The 20365-nt window shown below is 35.1% G+C and overlaps 4 protein-coding genes and 1 pseudogene across 5 annotated transcripts; 2 read left to right on the top strand and 3 right to left on the bottom strand.

Moving 5' to 3' along the window:
• Positions 1–1878: 1878 nt before the first annotated feature.
• Positions 1879–5825, bottom strand: LOC104758193 (uncharacterized). 2 transcript variants are annotated; one of them, XM_010481018.2, is made up of 7 exons: positions 5150–5825; positions 4675–4897; positions 4422–4545; positions 3969–4309; positions 2906–3647; positions 2566–2756; positions 1879–2148 (listed from the first exon to the last, which is right to left on the bottom strand). In XM_010481018.2, exons 1-7 carry the CDS (start codon positions 5236–5238, stop codon positions 2059–2061), a joined length of 1800 nt encoding a protein of 599 aa, XP_010479320.2. In that variant the 5' UTR covers positions 5239–5825; the 3' UTR covers positions 1879–2058. The 2 variants fall into 2 exon arrangements, with proteins under 2 accessions (XP_010479320.2, XP_010479323.2); XM_010481021.2 differs by having other exon boundaries at positions 2566–2750; positions 5150–5423.
• Positions 5826–5849: 24 nt separating this feature from the next.
• LOC104758192 (early nodulin-like protein 6) lies at positions 5850–6713 on the top strand. The gene is made up of 2 exons (XM_010481017.2): positions 5850–6033; positions 6128–6713. Exons 1-2 carry the CDS (start codon positions 5850–5852, stop codon positions 6475–6477), a joined length of 534 nt encoding a protein of 177 aa, XP_010479319.1. The 3' UTR covers positions 6478–6713.
• Positions 6714–7280: 567 nt separating this feature from the next.
• Positions 7281–10402, top strand: LOC104758189 (endoglucanase 5). The gene is made up of 8 exons (XM_010481015.3): positions 7281–7709; positions 8043–8456; positions 8569–8655; positions 8758–8922; positions 9004–9291; positions 9384–9708; positions 9803–9853; positions 9934–10402. The coding sequence occupies exons 1-8, from the start codon at positions 7497–7499 to the stop codon at positions 10272–10274; spliced, it is 1884 nt and encodes a 627-aa protein (XP_010479317.1). The 5' UTR covers positions 7281–7496; the 3' UTR covers positions 10275–10402.
• A 67-nt stretch (positions 10403–10469) lies between these two features.
• Positions 10470–13990, bottom strand: LOC104758191 (nucleolin 1). The gene is made up of 15 exons (XM_010481016.3): positions 13825–13990; positions 13659–13707; positions 13163–13323; positions 12905–13078; positions 12720–12815; positions 12540–12632; positions 12360–12446; positions 12137–12253; positions 12003–12044; positions 11806–11891; positions 11603–11723; positions 11416–11516; positions 11159–11332; positions 10761–11065; positions 10470–10666 (listed from the first exon to the last, which is right to left on the bottom strand). The coding sequence occupies exons 1-15, from the start codon at positions 13849–13851 to the stop codon at positions 10635–10637; spliced, it is 1665 nt and encodes a 554-aa protein (XP_010479318.1). The 5' UTR covers positions 13852–13990; the 3' UTR covers positions 10470–10634.
• A 5155-nt stretch (positions 13991–19145) lies between these two features.
• Positions 19146–20334, bottom strand: LOC104758188 (putative F-box protein At3g24580 pseudogene; annotated as a pseudogene).
• Between the last annotated feature and the right edge of the window lie 31 nt (positions 20335–20365).

Genomic DNA, 20365 nt, shown 5'->3' with positions numbered 1-20365 from the left:
AGATAGTGGGAGTGTGGGACGATGACGCAAGGAAATGGTTTGGTTGTATCTATGGGATCGACTTGTGCTTGTCTTTTCCATCCCTGGTTCAGGAAACATCCGCACACTTAGAGTCTCTTTCTAGGTTGGAATAATCAAAGACTTTTCATTTTTTTTTTTGGGAAATGTTAATGCCTTCTGTACCGACCCCTGATCACCTAGTGTAATGAAATTTCTTTCTTTTGCGTACTTTAGTTTCTTGATTTTGCAAGTAATTATCGGATACACGTAATTATTAGAAACTTAAAATTCTCAAGCTTTTATCTTTTCCACCTATTCATCACCAGATTTGTTAATTTAACTTTCTGATGAGATATTTCAACCCAAAAGACTGATACTAGAGGACGTTACCAACACAGAGTGTTTTTAAAAAAAAAAAAAAAAAAGAACCAACGTTACTACCAACAAAGTTAGAAACTTAACCATGGCTTTTAAATAGTTTGTCCTTTTGTCGACTAACTTGATGAACGTTGTGCTATAAAATATCCATGCTCTTACTTAAGTCTATGAATTTGATAGATTCCGGTACAAACGGATCATATGTGTAACAACATAGATTACTTTTTTGAGGAACCAACAAATAATTCAGAACATATGAATGTTGTTCAAGTTTCAAATTTTAACAAAAGCATAATGGAATTCTAACTAGGACAAACAAGATAAGTTTATAGCTTCATACTTCTAGGTTATTAATTGTTCGATCATGCGATATGTTGCTTAAAACGGGGTTTCTGTGATTCTCAGGTTGCTTCCGGGGTGTTGATAACGTCTGGAGTCTGGACTAGAGAAACTTTAAACGAAATTTTATGGAAAAAGGTAAAACTTTAAGAACCACAAATGTGTTAACATAATCCATAAACTTGAGCCACGAATCCGGAGATTGTAGCCACTTTATTATTATTTTTTAAAGTATTTTAAGGAAATAAAATGAAGATAGTGGGACATGACGCGAGGAAATGGTTTGGTTGTAGTATCTATATGGGATTTTTACTTGTGCTTCTCTTTTTCATCCTAATTCAGGAAAAATCCGCACACTTGAAGTTTCTAGTTGGAAAAATAAAAACTATACTATCTTTATCTTTTGGATTTATATAGGAACAAAAATTTACAAAAATTTAATACCGAATAGAAAAGAAAAAGGATTTTTTTAATACACGGTTTTTTTTTTGGACAAATAGGATTTTAATACACGTATAATTTTTAATCTCACATCCGGCAATAATTAACAGGGATTTTATACTTGTACTTATCAAGAGATGGGCAGATGGTTTATATACGTACTAGTTTCGATTCTAGCTAGCTAGAAACTTAAACCCCTCAAAAATTTCATTATTTTCATTAACTAGCTACTAACTCGTGGTAAGCACGAACTGAATATTTTTCCTATAAATTTAAAAATTTTAAAATTGATTTAGGATTATAATGTTTAATAATTGTATAATTAATGTAAGTTTTTGTTCCATAAAAGTTAATTGGGCTAACATTTAGGGTGTTTTTATAATATCGTTTGGTGTATAGTAAGATTATTTGAAAGTGTAGTTTGATATACAGCACATATACGTTTAATAAAGTTGTGTTACGTGTGTAATCTGATTTAGCTAATATAAGGCACATTAACCTAATTTTTAAGTGTGTAATTGTGTTACGAATACTAAAGAGATAAATTAAAGTTTGTGACACCAACCAATCGAGGCCTTTTATAAACTACATGGATTGAATTATGTAAGTGCGCAAGCCAATAAATTTATAATGAACCGGGCCTGCCAGTGCCACAAGCTAAGTGTGACTTGGAATGAAAGTTAGTTATGGGACGAAAGGGTCAAGACCTCTCTATCTCTCTCTCTCAAACGGATTTTGCTTTCCCAAATATCGAAGTTAATTTTGTTTAGATATTACTTTTTTGAGGAATCAACAAATAACTCAGAACAATGAATGTTACAGTTTTTCAAGTTTCAAATTTCTGGATGCAGTGTAGACCAGAAGAGCTCAAGTTTTTCTCAGGTACAAATCGTCTGTGGCTCAGCTTGAAGATCCTCCGTTCTGTTTTCGTTTCTTGGGTGATGGCGATTTAAATAGGTTCCGAACAGATGTTAATGGATCATCATCAACCTGACAACATCACATCAAGAAACATCGAAGACATTAGAAGTTGGATTTTTATGAAATAAGAATAATATCAAAGAATATACATGGTTCTAGTTCTTAAGGAGTTGATAATTTATTCCATTTTCAGAGTCAGAGCGAATCCAGAAAATAAATCAAATCAAAAATAAAGTCATGCGTTATGGAATTGTAACAAGGAAAAGGACATAAGTTACTCCAGACCAACAATAGTTTAAATAGCTTTGTGCTTAGTTTGTGGGATATATTAATCGATCCTACTATTTGTTGCTACAAAGGGGTTTATATGATCTCATGTTGAGAAAACATGAGAAAGGTCACAGGTGAGTTATATCTTCTCATTTGTAATAGCTTTCTTCCATATTAACTAACATGTGTAAAAGAATTGAGAGGAATATGTGTTACCTTGAAGAGGGAAGATGGTGATGGTGATGGTGGAGTCTGACAAGCTCCTTTATGGCGTTGTAACGCAGAAAGAGTTTGTCGCCATCCAGGGCCTTTTCTACCCGTTGACCAGATCCAAGGACAGAAATGTCTATGTTGCTTGATTGGATCAAATTCCATCTGTTTGTTTGACGTCAGTGACGTTCCTGTATCTTCACACAGAAAGATGTGTATAAGCATAGTTTAGCTGAACAAATCTCCTAATGAGAGCTTTCAAACAATTAGCTATGAGCATAGTCTCATTAGTTTGGATAACAATTACTGCTTGTAAAAACTCCCATTGACAGTCTTAGCAATTTACCTGCACTTGAATCCTTTGGTTTGTTGTTTTCAGGAAGATTTGATCTTACTACCATCATTTGTTTGTTGTTGCTTTGTAGTGCAATATCACTCTCTATATCAGTTGAGTTTCTTCCTCCATCAGCCTTCTCTCCTATATCATTCACCACTTTATCGCTATTTTGTGTAACATCACCGGTGTTCTCTGCAGTTTTACTTTGTTGATCATGAGTTGAACTGACATCGCCATGATCATGATCTCTGGAGTAAGAAGCAAGTCTTGACCTCAAGTTCCTCCCGATAATAGGCAACGATATTGTTGCTTTGAAGTTTTGCTTCGTCGCTGGGGGTCCTCCTGCTATGGTAAACTTTAAGCTTGAAGGTTGTTTTTGAAGGGTACCACCCCTGGGATGTTTCTCTGCATTAATTTCGGTATCACCAGTGACTCTACACAACTCTAGTGGTCTCGGAACAGTTGAGAAAACCCATAGACCAACACAAGCCCCACAGAGCTTGCAGTCCAGTACAACAGAACTGGGATCAGAGTTTAATGTGTCAGGATGAGTTGGATTGTCATTATTCCCTGATACTCCATTTGGAATCGGGGTTGAATTAGCGATTCTTAGAAGCTCGCGGGTAGCAGTTTCTGGCAGTAAATCAATAGTATCTGTACCCCTAGCAGCCTCACTCGATTTATCTTTGCAGTCCACAATATAAGGAAGTGCCCGCGGTTCCCAGCCAGATAAACTGATAAGTTTTTGTGCCTGCAAATATCAATGCATCAGTTTTACTATCAGATGACACAAAATACCAAAAGCCTCTCAGAAAAGATGTCATCCATAGTCAATAAAGTGAGCATATGAACAACATTGAATGAATCAAGAAGAAGAAATTGGACAAACCAAAGTAAAATCTATTGATAAAGGCACAATAACGAAGGATCAACCTATTGTACCAAAACCATATAAGTACCTAAAAAAGCAAAACATGGACATGGAAATTCCAGAGGCTGAAACAATAATAATAGCATTGCAAAGGGCTCTACGTTAACTAGAATAATTCAGAATTTTTAGTGAAGGTCAAACCTGGTAGAAAAGTTGAGCCGGACTTGCTCCAACATGATTGATAAGGGATTCTGTTTGAGAACATTGGGTAGCAGTGTCGCCAGATGCAGGTGATATAGGTCGTTTGAGAAATTCCTCAAGATCTGAGCTCCTCATGTACTCGATGGCTGATGGTGAAATAATAGGCAGGGCCAAAAGTCGAAGTAAAGCTTCTGACCGCTCTTCATGTCTATCAACTAAATCCTGCGGTGTCATTGAAGGAAACTCAGAAAGCGTTTCTTCGCATGAATTATCTATCCATGGACAAAGTAATTTGTGTCCACTATCCAACTTTAAGCTGAAGACTGATGCCGCTTTCTCCACTGAAAGATCACAGAGAAGATATTCAATTGCAGTGAGGACACACCATAAAACCACTATATCAAAGTATCCGTTACATAGAGATGATTTAACAAAAAAACATGTTAACCATACCTTGTTGCTTTGACCAAGAAGATGGGGCTGAAAAATAAAGATGAGCTCCACAAGATTCACAAGCTATAGAATCTGCGTCATCATTCACCCACCCTCTCCTTGCGCAATTTACAGCACTAATAACCTACCACCACACACCAAAAACATATAATCAGCAGACAATTTCATAACGAGAACATACCAACCACCAGATCGAAATGACTTGAATGCTAATGGAAGAAAAATGTCGTTTAAAAGGTAACAAGAAGCAGACCTGGGGTTTGGCGAACCATGTCATGGACTTAAAAGTAGCTAGCCTCCTCATAAGATCTCCTCTATCCCATGGCCTGCAAAGACCAGACGGTGATGAACCGGCAGCGACTTTCAAAGCTGAAGACCTATCAATGGTAGCTAATCCCGTCTTTGGCTCAACCAATGCTAACGCAGATGAAGGATTTGAACGCTTCCTGCCTCTTGATTGTTGCTCTGCAGATGAACTACAGAGACCAAACGAATACATAAGCTGATGCAGAATCATAACATGAACACATAATTCACAAGCTCTGATGCCAAAAATATCACAAACTCAACTAAGCCTCTGAGGTTAGTTCATACAAAATGCAATGTGGATGAAACAAAATACAAAAATCACCGTAGCAATCTCCACACTCCAATCAGCGAGAAACGATTCTGGAAATCTATAACTAAGCTACTTGAAGATGAATCGATCCATGAAAAAAGAAACTGACCTGGTTGAGGAAGAAGGAGGCTGAGATTTCGATGGGGTAAAGAGCTTGTCCATGATTTTGTGAAATCTCTTCTCCGAGTCTTGTGCCATTGTTTATCTTCGAGAAAAACGCAGCTTCTTCTTGCTTGTCTTCCTACAATCCTATAAACCCTAAATCCTTACAGATTCGCCTCCGTCTTCTTCGTCGCGGCTCAGGTGAACGAACGAGTGGGTTTAGATGGCGGTGGCGACGGAGTAACTCCGAAACGATGGGATCTCGTGTCGTTTTAGTCCTCTTCTGACGCAGCAAATCCAAAAACTCTAAAATATTTTACTTATTTCCATAAGTAGTCCCTATGATTCTTAATTAGTCTATGTATCACCCAAACATTTTAAAATAGCTTCAAAAATCCAAAAGCTCATCAAATTAAACTTTACGAAATTAATTCAAACAAATCTAAAATCTCAAAAAAAAAAGAAAAAAAGAAGGAAAAAACAGTTTTTTTTTTTTCTTAAGTAGTCGTCGTATTTCTTTGAAAAATTAATTCGAATTTCAAATAGCAAATAATAAGTCAAAACAATATCTAGTAGATATCCCTCAAGTTGTGGACAAGCCAAACGAAACGAACAAACCTAGCTGCAACTCTTTCTCACACACTACTTAAACTCAAACCTTAACATTTTCTCCAAGAACTTATCAGAAAGAAAGAAAAGAATTTCAAATGGGTTCACAAAAGGTTTTTCTCCTTTTGATCTTAGTACTGTTTTACGTGGTTTCACTTGTGTCATGCACTGAATTTGAAGCTGGAGGAGAAAATGGTTGGATCATACCACAATCTAGTAACCAGAGTGATATGTTTAACCAATGGGCTTCCAAGAACCGGTTTAAAGTTGGCGACACTATCCGTAAGATATTCTTTTTTACTTCTATAACTTATCAATTAGTTTATGATCATTGTAACGCAGGTTTTGACTTTTGTTTTTTATTTGGTGTGTAAAGGTTTCAAGTACAAGAAAGACTCGGTTTTGGTGGTATCAGAAGACGAGTACAAGAAATGCCAGACGACCAAACCGGAACTTTACTCGAACCACGACGATACGGTTTTCAAATTAGACCGACCAGGTCTGTTTTATTTCATTAGCGGCGTCGCGGGCCACTGTGAGAAAGGTCAGAAAATGATCATCAAAGTCATGGAGGTTGAGCCTACGCCGCAATCTCCTCCACCTTCTTCGTCCCTACACTCTTCAACTCACAAGAGTAACCACGCCGTGAGGAAAACGAGTTGGTTCATTGGTGTCGGTTTAGTTACAATTTCGATTCTGGTTTTGACATCTCTTAGTCTTGTGTAGTTTTGGTTTTAGACTTTTATTAGTCTATGGAAGGAAAACCATACGACTCGGTTATGGCGGTTCACCCGTGGACTTTTAATCCGGTTTAGGTTTTAGTGATTTAAGGGTCTTCATTCCATTTGGTTTTTTGGTTACTTCACAGCTTTAAAATAAATGAAACTCTTCTCTTATTGAAAAGTTTCAAAAAAAAAAAAAAAAAAAAAAGTTTATTATCCATTATATTATAATTTTGCTAACTCCTAGTTTATTATCCATTATATTATCCTGTTGACAAAAAAACAAAAAAAAAAGTTTATTATCCATTATATTATAATTTTGCTAACTCCTAGTTTTATTAAAATACAAACGTTTCACCTTCTTTTGATCATATAAATTTATCATATTTTTACACTTGTTATAACGAAATGGAAGTGACAGTCTGATACACCCAACCATGAAATTGTACAATTTTTTCAACAAAAACATTAAAACATCCGAACATACAAATCAACTGAAAAACAAAAAAAATGGGAATGCGAGTTGTGGATACCACGAATGTTACTTGTCCGTTGACACCTTAACAAAAATCAACCAAAATATTATTCTTAAGCGTTTTAAACCTTATATTAAAAACAAGATACATTAATCTATTTTTATTCATAATAGATGGTCAATATCACGTTCAGCCAACGGCTAATAAGAGATACACGTGGTTACTCATAGTTGGTTCAGCTTTTATACACAAAAGTCTCGAGGTACAACGTGAGAAGCTCTAACAAAACGTGAAGGTCACAACTATTATCAAAGGCATGTACAACACACACGAACACAAATAGAGACAAAGACAATGATTGTTCAGACAAGTTTCGTACCTATTTGATTCTCTACATTCCTCTCTCTCACCAAACTCACATACACAATTTCTCTCTTTCTCCAAATGTTTATATAAATACACCCACATATAGACCTAACTCGCATCACAATTGTGAACAAAGAACGTTTCTTAGGAGAGAAAACTTAAAACTAAGGTTGAGAGAGAAATGAGGAAGTTTGGTGTATCATTTTCCGGCGTAAGCCTTTTACTGACCGTGCTTCTAGCAGCAGCAACCGCGGCAGCGGAATACTATAACTACGGAAATGCTCTTGACAAGACCTTTTTGTTTTTTGAGGCTCAGCGATCAGGAAAGTTGCCAGCTGCTCAACGTGTCAAATGGCGAGGCCACTCTGGTCTCAAGGATGGTCTTGCTCAAGGCGTAAGTCCATCATATACACACATATTAATAATGTACTAGTCAGATTCATATTATCTAAATCTTTACAAAAATAATAGTTCCCGTTAAATATCATTCGACTAGGATATGTGATTGTTAATGTCACCATCATAATTTATATGAATTTATAACAACAGCAATAAAATTAATATAAAGATATTAACTGAAAAAGATGTAAAATGTACAAGGATCTGTTGTCATCAAGACAAAATTTGGTAGATTTTAATTTGTAAGAAACTCGAAAGTGCTAATTTCAATAAGAAAACATCATGTAATAAAATGATATTGACGTTTTGTGTGTGTATGAATGAATAGGTGAGCTTGGAGGGAGGATACTATGATGCAGGAGACCATGTGAAGTTCGGTTTACCAATGGCCTTTGCAGTGACAATGCTATCGTGGGCAGCGGTTGATAACCGGAAAGAGCTATCTGCTTCGAACCAGATGCAACAGACACTGTGGTCAATCAGATGGGGTACTGATTACTTCATCAAGGCTCATCCTCAGCCAAATGTTCTATGGGGTCAAGTTGGAGATGGAGAGTCAGACCATTATTGTTGGGAACGAGCAGAGGACATGACCACTTCAAGAACAGCTTATAAGCTTGACCAGTACCATCCTGGCTCAGACTTAGCCGGTGAAACAGCTGCTGCTTTAGCCGCTGCTTCCTTGGCTTTCAAGCCATTTAACTCCTCTTACTCTGCTCTCCTCTTAAGTCATGCCAAAGAGGTTCGTTTGTAGTCTGTTCAATCTCTGGGTTTTAACAGTTTGGGGGTATTTGGTTTATGAATCCGGTTTGGTTTAGATTCTTAACATTTTGAAACTTTATTGTGTTTTTCAGCTATTCTCATTTGCTGACAAGTACAGAGGACTATACACTGATTCAATCCCAAATGCAAAAGCTTTCTACATGTCATCTGGTTACTCGGTATAACCCTATTGATCTCTTAATATTTTCATCATTCATTATCTTCTTTCATTGAACGTTGTTCCAATACTAAAATGTCTATGTTGGGTAAATATCTTAAAGGATGAGCTTCTTTGGGCTGCGGCATGGCTACACCGTGCCACCGGGGATCAGTATTACTTGAAATATGCTATGGACAATGCTGGTTACATGGGAGGAACCGGCTGGGGGATGAAAGAGTTCTCTTGGGATAACAAATACGCCGGTGTTCAAATCCTTCTCTCCAAGGTATAATATTCCGGTTAGTTCGAGAATGTTTTCCCGCGGTTTCAAGAATACTAATCTTTTGTTTCATTTGTGTGTGTATAGGTCTTGTTAGAAGGGAAAGGTGGTGTGTATACTTCGACATTAAAGCAATATCAGACGAAAGCTGACTACTTCGCTTGTGCTTGTCTCAAGAAGAATGGTGGTTACAACATTAAAACAACGGCTGGTGGGTTAATGTATGTTCGAGAGTGGAACAATCTTCAATATGCATCTGCGGCTGCGTATATTCTCGCGGTCTACTCAGACTATCTCTCTGCAGCAAATGCTAAACTCAATTGTCCTGATGGTTCGGTTCAACCTCAGGCGCTTCTTGACTTTGCAAGATCTCAGGTCATTCTTGAATCCTCCCAAGAAACCAAAACAGTTTACTTGTTGGTTTAACTCTGCTAACTGAGGTTTTTTTTTTTTCTTTTTGTTTGCAGGCTGATTACATTCTTGGAAAGAACCGTCTAGGAATGAGTTATGTAGTTGGATATGGACCGAAGTATCCAATCCGTGTTCACCATAGAGGCTCTTCTATCCCTTCAATCTATGTCCAACGTTCTTCTGTAAATTGTGTACAAGGATTTGATTCTTGGTACAGAAGGTCTCAAGCTGATCCTAATATTATCTATGGTGCGCTTGTTGGTGGACCGGACCAGAATGATTACTATTCCGATGATCGCTCAAACTACGAGCAATCGGAACCAACTTTATCTGGAACAGCTCCACTTATTGGCCTATTCGCTAAACTCTCTGGAAACTTAGGTAACTGAACTATAAACCTTGATCTTTAAGTCTTTAGCTTTACTCTTATCTTTGTGAGCCATGACTCATGGAGTGATGTAATGAAATTTTGTAGGATCTTATGGAGGAGGATTATCTAAACCTTATCAAACTACAAAACCACCAGGTTTGATCTTTTTCTGCCAACAGCTTCCAATGCAACTTTTATACAGTGTCTGATTCTCATTTTCTCTGAAACTGTCACAGCTTCATCGTACACAGCAACACCAACAACATATTACAGTCCAAAACAATCAGGTGCACAAATCGAGTTTCTTCACTCGATAACAACCAACTGGATGGCCGGGAACACAAGATACTACAGGCACAAAGTGATCATCAAGAACAATTCTCAGAAGTCCATATCAGATCTCAAGCTTAAGATTGAAAATCTCTCAGGACCTATATGGGGTTTAAACCCAACGGGACAAAAGAATACGTACCAGCTTCCACAATGGCAAAAGACTTTGAGAGCAGGACAAGCTTACGATTTTGTCTATGTACAAGGTGGTCCTCAAGCTAAAGTCTCAGTTTTGAGTTACAACTAATTCATTTTCCTATTTCTTTTTGTTTATGCTTTTGAGTGAAAGATGTGAAAGTAGCCAACCAAGTTGAGACTAATTCTGAGAAATGTAAATTTGTGTCCCTTGGGAGAGAATATTTTAGTCTACCTAAACAACTGAATCGTAATGAGGCTCATACTTAGGTAAAATATATAAAGAAGGACGAATATAATAATTAGATTTAACACCCAAACCACTCAAAATTGAGCTTAATTTAACATTCAGACAAAAATTTAAGGTTCTGACAGAAGCGAAACTAGAACAAAAAAAGAAACGAAATGATAAAAGGATGCGAAGTATCACAAGTTAACAACATAAGAAGAGACTTTTCTTCTACAGAAGCTTCTACTCGAAATCGCCAAAGGTAGTCTTCTTACCTGCAATATACAAAAACAGAGAATTAATAAATGACATTGTTACTAGTTATAAAGAAGAAGCTAGATACATGAATCAAGATCAGATTTTATGTACCTGAGGGAGTAAAACTAGGTCTTCCACGACCACCATCTCTTCCTCCTCTGCCACCACCGAAACGACCACCTCCACTTCGGCCACCGCTGTTACCAAAACGACCACCACGGCCGCTATCTCTACCTCCTCTGCCACCGCTGTTAAAACGGCCACCACGGCCGCTATCTCTACCTCCTCTGCCACCAAATCCACTACTGGTATCTCTCGGTCTAGGCTCATCAACTACAAGACCCCATCCTCCCATGTCACTTCCATTTAGTTCCAACGCCTTCTCTTTGCCTTCTGAAAACTCAACGTAAGCAATACTGAAAAGAAACATTTATGTAGTTAGCATCTCACATTTTAACAGATAGAATTCACAAACTGGTCACACAGATAGGGAGGAAGAATTGACAAACCCTTTGGAAGCACCAGTTTCACGGTCTGTGGGAACAGAGACCCTTGTGATCTCACCGCATGAACCGAAATGTTCCCTCAATGCGTGCTTGATATCTTCCTCAGACTGAGCAGAGTCAAATCCCTTAACGAAAACAGTTTGACCATCACCACCACCACCACTTCTGAAGTTGTTGCTATAAATTGCAGAAGAGAGAATATAATCAACCAATGAACAATTTCACAGAAACAAATCTCCAACATGGAAAAATTAACCTACCCTCCGCTTTGAGGAGTGAATGCAGGTCTCTCGCCTCTCTCTTGAGCAATATCAAGACGAATCTCACGGCCGAGTAAAGGTCTACCATGTAATTCCAGAGCCTAAAGTACAACAACAGACGTTAATCAGCAATCATAGTCTCAATTTACGAATAAAATATTTTTATTCAAGAGTTAACGACTCTCACCTTCTGTGCTTCTTCCGCAGAAGCAAACTCAACATGGCCAAATCCCCTGAAACTTCCATCCTCTCTACTGGTAGAGAATCGAACATCAACAACTTCACCAACTTCCTTGAAGAAATTCTCGCTGAAAATGAAAATGAGACATCAGGCCATGAAAACATTCACCAAAGAGAAGAGAAGAGAGATCATAGGGTCAAAGAACATACACATCTGATCTTTCAATATTGAAAGAGAGATTGGCAGCAAAGAGTGTCTTTGATCCGCCAGCAGCAGGAGTGGATGGTGTCTTTGGCTGAAAGTCAAAGAATTGCATGATGCACAAAATTAACATCAGAATATCCAAAAAAAAAAACAGGTTACAATATTACAATATATAAAAGATACTATCAGAAGGATCCTTTACCTGTTTTGCACTTGATGCATCAACCATTTCTACATCGGAGCTCTGTTTTAGTTACAGAAGAATATAAATAATATTAGTAACTTGCAACAAGAGATAGAATAAGCTTCAGTAGCTAGCGGAAACATTGCTGGTACCTTTTTCGCTGGGGTTTCTTTCTCGTCTTCACTTTCATCTTCCTCAGACTCGCTAGAATCATCACTACTGCTCTCCTTTTTAGCCTTCTTCTGGGCAGGTTTCTCATCTTCACTTTCCTGAAAATATCAAGACCCATGAATGAAGTCAATTACAGAAATATAAAGAATGCAAAGCTGCTTATAAAGTACCACAAGAAAAACAAATTAAATATGTTAAGCCAACCTCCTCAGAATCTTCATCTGATGAATCGGAGCTGCTTGCAGCCTTGGTAGCTACCTTAGCAGGAGCTGCCTTCTTGGCAGCAGGTTTCTATTTTCATAAACAAAGTTAGTTAGAGATCTATTTTAAGATAAAAAAATATTCAAGTATAAGATATTACAAGTATGAGAAAAAAGTTATCACCTCATCCTCAGATTCATCATCTGAGTCATCGTCGGATGAAGAATCTTTAGCAGCTGGCTTGGCACTCTTAGCAGCGGGTTTCTTTTCAGCTTCCTAGTTATTTACAATTAGTAAGGTAGTTAATTATATATGTATTCCCACAAATTACTCTAAGGTGCATCTATCTTATGAGGTGCTTACATCTTCATCAGATGAATCCTCGTCAGATGAACTCTCTGCCTTGGCCTTTACAGCGGCTTTAGCAACTACAGCTGGCTTCTTTGTTGCAGCAACTTCCTGAGATTTTTAGTAAAAAACGAAGTCTTTTAGACGCAAGCTCAAATGATAGAAGGCTTAAAATTCCATAACATATATAAGAAATAAACCTCGTCTGAAGAATCATCCTCAGAAGATGAATCATCTTTAGACTTCTTTGCAACAGTTCCGTTGGTAGCAGCAGCCTTCTTGGTTGCTGGCTCATCGTCTGAAGAGTCGTCAGATGAGTCATCACTGCTTGAAGCAGCCTTGGCAGCAGCCTTCTTGGCCGGAACCTTCTTAGCCTGACATATATTAGTTATGGTCAGAAATCACACTCAACTTCCATACTCAGACCAACAAATAAATCAAGACAGAAGTAAGTATACCTTCTCCTCCTCCTCGGAATCAGAGTCTGAGGAGTCAGAGCTCTCAACCTTCTTAGGCACCTTCTTCTCAGATTTTTCCTTCTGGACAGCAGCAATCACGTCTTTCTTCTGCTTCTTAGCGCTCACTTTGGTATCAACATCATCCTCAGGCTCTCTCTTACCTAAAGAGAAGAAACATTCAAAACTAAAATCAATAACAGTTCAAAACTCAACACTAAAGGCTTCAAATTCAATCTCAACACTGAAGGTTTCAAATTCAGGATTCACAAGTCAATATACTATAGAGCGCTTATTGTATTCAATCAATAAATATTCCCAAACTAATGAATAAAGAGCTCATATACGTTCACGAGCTAAGCAAATCAAACAACTTATTCCAACAGCCAGCCATAGCATAACGAGCAATATAGAAATTAAAAATGAAAACTTTCAAACTAAAACTAGTTGTGTAACAGAGGGGAAAGCATATGAGGTATAAGGAAGCCAAAGTTCATACCTTTCTTCAAAGGCTTGGTGGCCTTAACCGCAGCAGGAGCTGCAACAACCTGAAAATCCAAAAAAAAAACACAAACAAAACCTCGTTAAATTCGTAAGACAAGAGATTCAAAACAGAGTAAGAAGAAGAAGAAGAAGAGAAAAGAGAGAGAAGACTGCTAGGTTACCTTGGTGGCGGATTTAGGTTTACCCATGGAGGAACTGAGAAAAGAGAGAGAAGACTGCTAGGTTTTCGAGAGAGAGAGTAAAAAGAGAGGCGAAAAACCCTAGACAGCTGCGTGAAGATATTTTTCTCAGCTTAGGGTTTTAGAACATTGTATTTATAATCATTTTGATTAAGGTTTGGGGGCATAAGGGTCTTTGTTAGGTTTTTTCATCTAATGGTTGTCTCTTCGCACGGGTTATTTGATCTGTACCGTCCACGTGGAAAATATCTGATATTTCTTTATTTGCTAGATATTTTTATATTTCGTATCAAGTGGCAACGGTTGGAAATAGGTCAAAGCGGAGGAGTAGAGCGCCTCCTTTTCTCTCTGTAATGGGCTGGAAATTTTAGTGGGCTTTTTTGTAGGTTTGGGTTTTATTTAGTTAAAACATGATTTGTGTGTCTTATTCTGTCCAGCTTCTTACTTCATGTTTCTGTTTTTTTTTTTTCCTAATACAAAAGGAGAAAACCTTAAAAATCGGTTTTGTGTAGTAAAAATCTCCAATATAGTAAAACAAAGTACACAACATTGTTTTGTATACTATATAATTTTAATAAGTTAATTACAAATAAGTTATAGATTAATTGGTTACAAGTTAAATAGTAGGTGCAACCTTGATTTATTTTCGAAAGATTTTATTACTAGAACATGTTGTTTCCAAAACTTTTAAAAAGAATATTCTAAAGAATCATTTGATATCATCTAACTTACCATATTAATTTCTTTTATTAAATTATTCATCGAATAAAATCTTTTGATATCTAACTTAACATATTAATCTGTTAATTATCATTATATTTCACCTCTCATTTTTATATATAAGTCTATTTTGTGAAACAAATAAATTATCAAATTATTTATTATAATTAAAAATAGTTTAATTTTTGGATATACCATAAGTTGAATTTTTAAAAACAAATATAAATGATTCAATCTATAAAATATTCTAATTTTAGTAATATTATTCTTTAAAAATAATATCTATTGAATTAAAAATTTTACTGAGTAACGGGTCAAAATTTGAATATTTAGATTCAATTTCATACTTTTTGTTGAATTTTATAATTTTATATAATATAATAAACTTTAAATATTATATTTTGAAATTTTTTTAAAATATTGAAACTTGATATAAAAGTTAGAAACTATAAACACTCTAAATAGGTTTGTTATAGCAATGTCAATAATATGAAAGAATTTCAAAAAAACCAAGTATATTAAAACAAAAAATATAACAATATATTAAATTACTCATAATATAATAACTCGCTTTTTAAAAACCAAATTTACAAAATTATGTCTTATAACGACATTCAATTCATGATGTAGAATATACATTGTTGAAATAATGTCACCTACATAAACTAATACAACATATTAAATTTTTATTTTAAAATAGAAAATATACAAATTTTGTATAAAATAAAATTTAACCAATGTTATAGCACGAGTACTTATCTAGAATCATTAACAATATAAAACTTACAAAATAAGTGACTTTTTCAAGTCATTATATTCAGCATATGATTTTATTGCATAATATTTTATCCAAAAAAAACTTTTAAAAACAATCACATAAATTATATTTTATATAAAAATTAGAATATAAATAAAATAAATTTTAACCCGTGCTCTAGCACGGGTCTTTATCTAGTACAAAAATATAATGTGTAACATATAAATTAGATTAATTATTTAATAGAACTACTTTATTTCTACATATGATTTTTAAATCACTATACAATTTTATTCTTGTTTTTGTGACATAGACTCTTAAATTTTGGAAAGCTTTAAGTACTACAACAATTTAATTTGAAATAAAATTGATTAATTGTTATGAATAATATTATATAGTGTACATTTAAATTTATAAATTTAATTTATGTAAACATTGTTATAAATATGAATATGTTATTTGATATAAGTAAATAATTATTTTGTATCTAACCTTTTTTTCCCAAAGGGTTTTCAATTATTTGATTTTTTTAGTTTATAATGCATTATGCATATGATATTCTTTTCTTTTAAATAGCTTTGTATCATCAAGCTCCTGAGAAACCCAACCAAACATAATACATTCTTACTATGTTTCTAGTACTCTATGTAATTGATAAGAGTCAAGTTATTGATCAATTATATTTGCAAATCAACATGTGGACTATATAACTTATTGTGTGAAGTGAAGATATGATCATGTTGGGTACGAGTTTTATATGACAAAGATTTAGGTACTAAATGTTGATGAATGAATGCAAAAGGTTGTTGTAACATTGTATTTATATAAAATGGGAACTTTTGTATACAAAAGAAGAAAAAAAAAAATACCAAACGCATGCTTCTTACAACTTTTTTTTGTTAACATAGATGGTAGCTAGCTAGTTAGTTAGTAACTTAGTACTAGTCCATCAGCTACATGAAATGTTAGTCACATAAATAGTAGATTAAGTAAAGTATTCATGGAAACAACAAATTTTTTGGTCAATGCCGGTCAACACTGGTCAATATCGGTCAACACTGGTCAACGCCGGATTCCGGCCAAGTAACCACCGGAGTTGAAAGTTTATTGTGTTGTAAACATAACCTATGTTTGTTTATGGATGTCCTTATGTGATAACAATAGTTGACGTAGTTAACAAGACATTTATATTGTTTGTATGTGCGGCTATGTGTTACCGTATACTTCAAGTATCTGACAAACATTTTTTCTTACTTTAAAGTATTCGAGAAAATGAATTTTATCTTTATTGTGTATATTTTAAATGGTAACTTAGTTTGTGAATTAGGAAGACAGGGTGCATAATGAATTTTATTGAAACAATAAGGGGGCGGTGTGTAAATGTTTAAGTTTGTCTCTAGAAACATCTAAACCCCTCAGCCATCTTCTCAATGAAGGAAAAAAAAGATTGATTCTTCAAATTTCAAGATTTTTGATTTTGTCTCTCTTTGTCGAAGATTGTTTCCCCCAGATATGGCTGAAGAAGAGATCGTCGCTCCCGAACAAGGTAATTCCATGGCTGAGTTTGTAATCATCCCGTTTCCATGGCTGAGTTTGTAATCATCCCTAATCCGATTGAAGTCATTGAAGAGAGTTCCTTCTCCCAAAAATATGTGAGCAAGATACGGGAAAATGGCCAAAATCAACCCCTACTATTTGTTGAACGCTTTTTCATACCTAAACTTCAACACTCTGCAAATAACAATATGAACGGTATTAAATTCAAATTTGCTAAACGAGCTATATGAAATATTGTCAATTTCAACATCTACTCGAACGATTTTAAGTCAGAGTTTAACAGTGCTAAGTCAGACGACCTCTGGCTTCCACGTGACACTTGAACATACCAAAACTTAGTCGTTTTGGTCATTTTTAGGTGTGTTGTGGCAAGAAAAAAAGTGTTTCACAAAAAATGGGGTATTGAAGTCCGTTCTCAGATGCGTTGGTGACTTCATTTTTGGTTATTTCTTGCCACAACATACCCAAAAATGACCAAAACGATGTAGTTTTCGTAAGTCCTAGTGCTACGTGGATGTCAGGAATCATTTGACTCAACACCGTTGAACTCTGACTTAACACTGTTTGAACAGTCGTTCAAATTGCAATATTTTATATAGTTCATGTAGCAAATTTAAATTTTAATACAGTTTAAGTTGTTATTTACGAGGTGTTAAAATTTAAGTATGAAAAAGCGTTCGACAATTAGTTGGGATTGATTTTGGCTGTTTTCCGGAGCCAGATACACCGTTGAAGGTTCTCTCTACTCATTCCTATTTAAAAACATAGTTAAAATCTCTCGAAATCAGTTTTTTTAATTAATTGGTAAGTTTGATTAATGATGAATATGAGATGATTTTACATAAATTCTTAATTTAATAACAAGAGCTTCTAAATTATTTTAAACAATTTCAAATAAAGAGATTTTAAAATCACAAGTTTAATAACAAATGTTTTTTTTAAACCAATTTTTTTAAAGAATCCAAAACGACATATAATAAACCCAAAATTACATATAATTTTTTCTTTGTAAAATCGGAGAAAAATTCCATCTATTTTTTATTTAGACGTTTGATACCTCGTTTTTCCTGGAATAAAAATACTTCATTTATTTATTTTTTTTTGAAAAAATATAAACCAAAAAATCTTTTCATATAAATAAAACAATTAAAATAAATCAACATAACTAAAATAATTTAATCCTAACATTATTTAAATAGACTCAAATACTTAACATTATCTAAATAATACAATTGAAATAAATCAACATAACTTAATAAGTCAAGAAAAGACCCTAAACTTATATTTGAATTTTAACCGTAACATTATATATAGTGTTTAACCATAAAATCTAAACTCTAATCATTTCTTGTACAATATAAACTCAAACCAACATATAATTTCGTTTAATTGTAAAATCTAAACCCTAATTAACCATTCTTTTGTTAATCCAAACAGATATAATTTATTTATGTCATTTAATTGTCAAATCTAAATCATAGTCCTCCTATATAAACTCCAATGACATAAAAATTTGTTTAATTGTAAAATCTAAATATTGAATCTTCTGTTATAAACTCAAACCCACATATAATTTTGTTTATTTATAAAATATAACCATAACCCCTCTTTAACAAACCTAAACCGACATATCATTTTGTTTAATTGAAATATCTAAACCCTAATTAATTTCATTTATACACACTCAAACTAACTTATAATTTCAGTTAATTGTAAAATCAATATTTTAATCTTCTTATATTAGAGAATATTCAAGTGTTTTCTTTTCTAATTCTTATATTTGGAATAAGATTTTTTTTTTTAGTTTTGTCTATCCTCTTATTTGTTTATGTTTGTGTCTTATCTAAGTAACTAAGTCCATTCACATCTCCATTCACATCAAGGATTTATTACTTGTTTAATTTGTTATTTGCATGGATTTGTTACTTGTTTTATTTGTTATTTATTTATTATTTGAAAAGTAAAAAACTTTTGTTGGATTTACACAAAACCAAGAGAAAAGACTGGCCTCTAGGGCTGGACCGGAAACCCAAGAGATGCCGGAGGAGAAAAAGAAAGCCGAGAGATCGGCACGATCTAGCTCCTTGCGTTTCATGGCGCCTCCCAAATTACAAACACTAGGTTTGAACTTCTTCTTCTTTTTTTTTAACAAATTAATGGACTAATTAATAAATCTTGTTCAAAGATGATGACAAATGAGAAGAAACCAAACCAGTAAATATGCAAGAAATAAATCATAAGTTATTGTAAAAAAAAAAAAAAAAAAAGACTAATTATTAAGTTGCACTAAACTTGGAACATAAGAGCACACGAGTGGATAACAATGTTTGTACTGAGAATCTCCAAGAGATGCTTTTTTGACGGATCCATCCACTCCAAGGATGTAAGCTAAATTGCGATTGGGGTTTATATAATAACCATTCTCGTCTAGAACGATTTTATCAAAAACCACAGCGACTTTCTCCTCCTCGTCAATGAAGAAACTCGCAGCTGTGACCGGAAACTGGAAGCCAGAGAAAGTAAATGGTGTCATATTGAGAGCTAAGAAACACTTGGTGCTCCAGGACACGGCGTCGGGCTCAATCTTAGTAGTTATCCATATCTCCAACATTGATGTGTCCCATCGCTGGAACAAAACCGCAAGCTGCTCCTCTCTAACACTAGATAGAGTGGCAGTATCTTCAACAAACCACTCAAAAGGAAGAGGCAAAAGCGGCCCAAATACCTCTCTTGTGGAATCAAAACAAACCAAGAAAGCCTCCTCGTCCACACCTTCTTCTCTTGTTTCTGAAGGCTTCTCTTTAGCAAACCAGTAAGTATTTCCCTTGAGGGAGACTCCACGGTCATAATAATCTACCTTCCCGTCTGGAGAGACATCAAGTACCCTCCATGAAGCAGAGTTAAAGTCGTAGATATTGGTCTCAACAAAGGTTTTGGGGCAAAATACATCAATAAATCTCAAGATTTTGTAGCTGCGGCTTCTATTGTCGTCGTATCCAAGAGCATACGAATAAAAGTCCAATCTGGGGAAAGTATGTGTGGGATCGATCCACTGGGTTTGACCCAAATACGGGTTCCAAACCACGAGCTTAGTGTGGTCCTTGGTGATGCATAACAACAAACCGTCGCAGTGAAAGACTTGAGATACATGGACTTCATATGAATTGTCTAGGCTAATAAGTTTACCTTCATGCTCTATACATGATGATGATGATTGAGCCTTGTCGTCGTGAAGAATTGATGCTCGTCAGATAAACCTTATAATCCATCATCAAGACCACCATAGACTTCTTCTTTGCCTTCTTTGCTTTTGCTACTCCAAGGTGCTTCTTTCCAAATTTCCTACATCTGGATAAAGTGTTCCAATTTTTACAAGCAAATCGGACTTTTCTCATGGATGTCATTGGAACCCTAGAGAGCACCTCCTCCGCCAAATCAATTGGAAGATTGAGCATCATCGTTCAACGAGGATCGATTTAACGCAAAATT

This window comes from Camelina sativa, chromosome 17 (assembly GCF_030686135.1).
Source record: "Camelina sativa cultivar CO46 ecotype springtype chromosome 17, ASM3068613v1".
Taxonomy (NCBI): domain Eukaryota; kingdom Viridiplantae; phylum Streptophyta; class Magnoliopsida; order Brassicales; family Brassicaceae; genus Camelina; species Camelina sativa.
The sequence above is the reverse complement of the archived record's forward strand: the minus strand, read 5'-3'. Positions and strand labels throughout refer to the sequence as shown.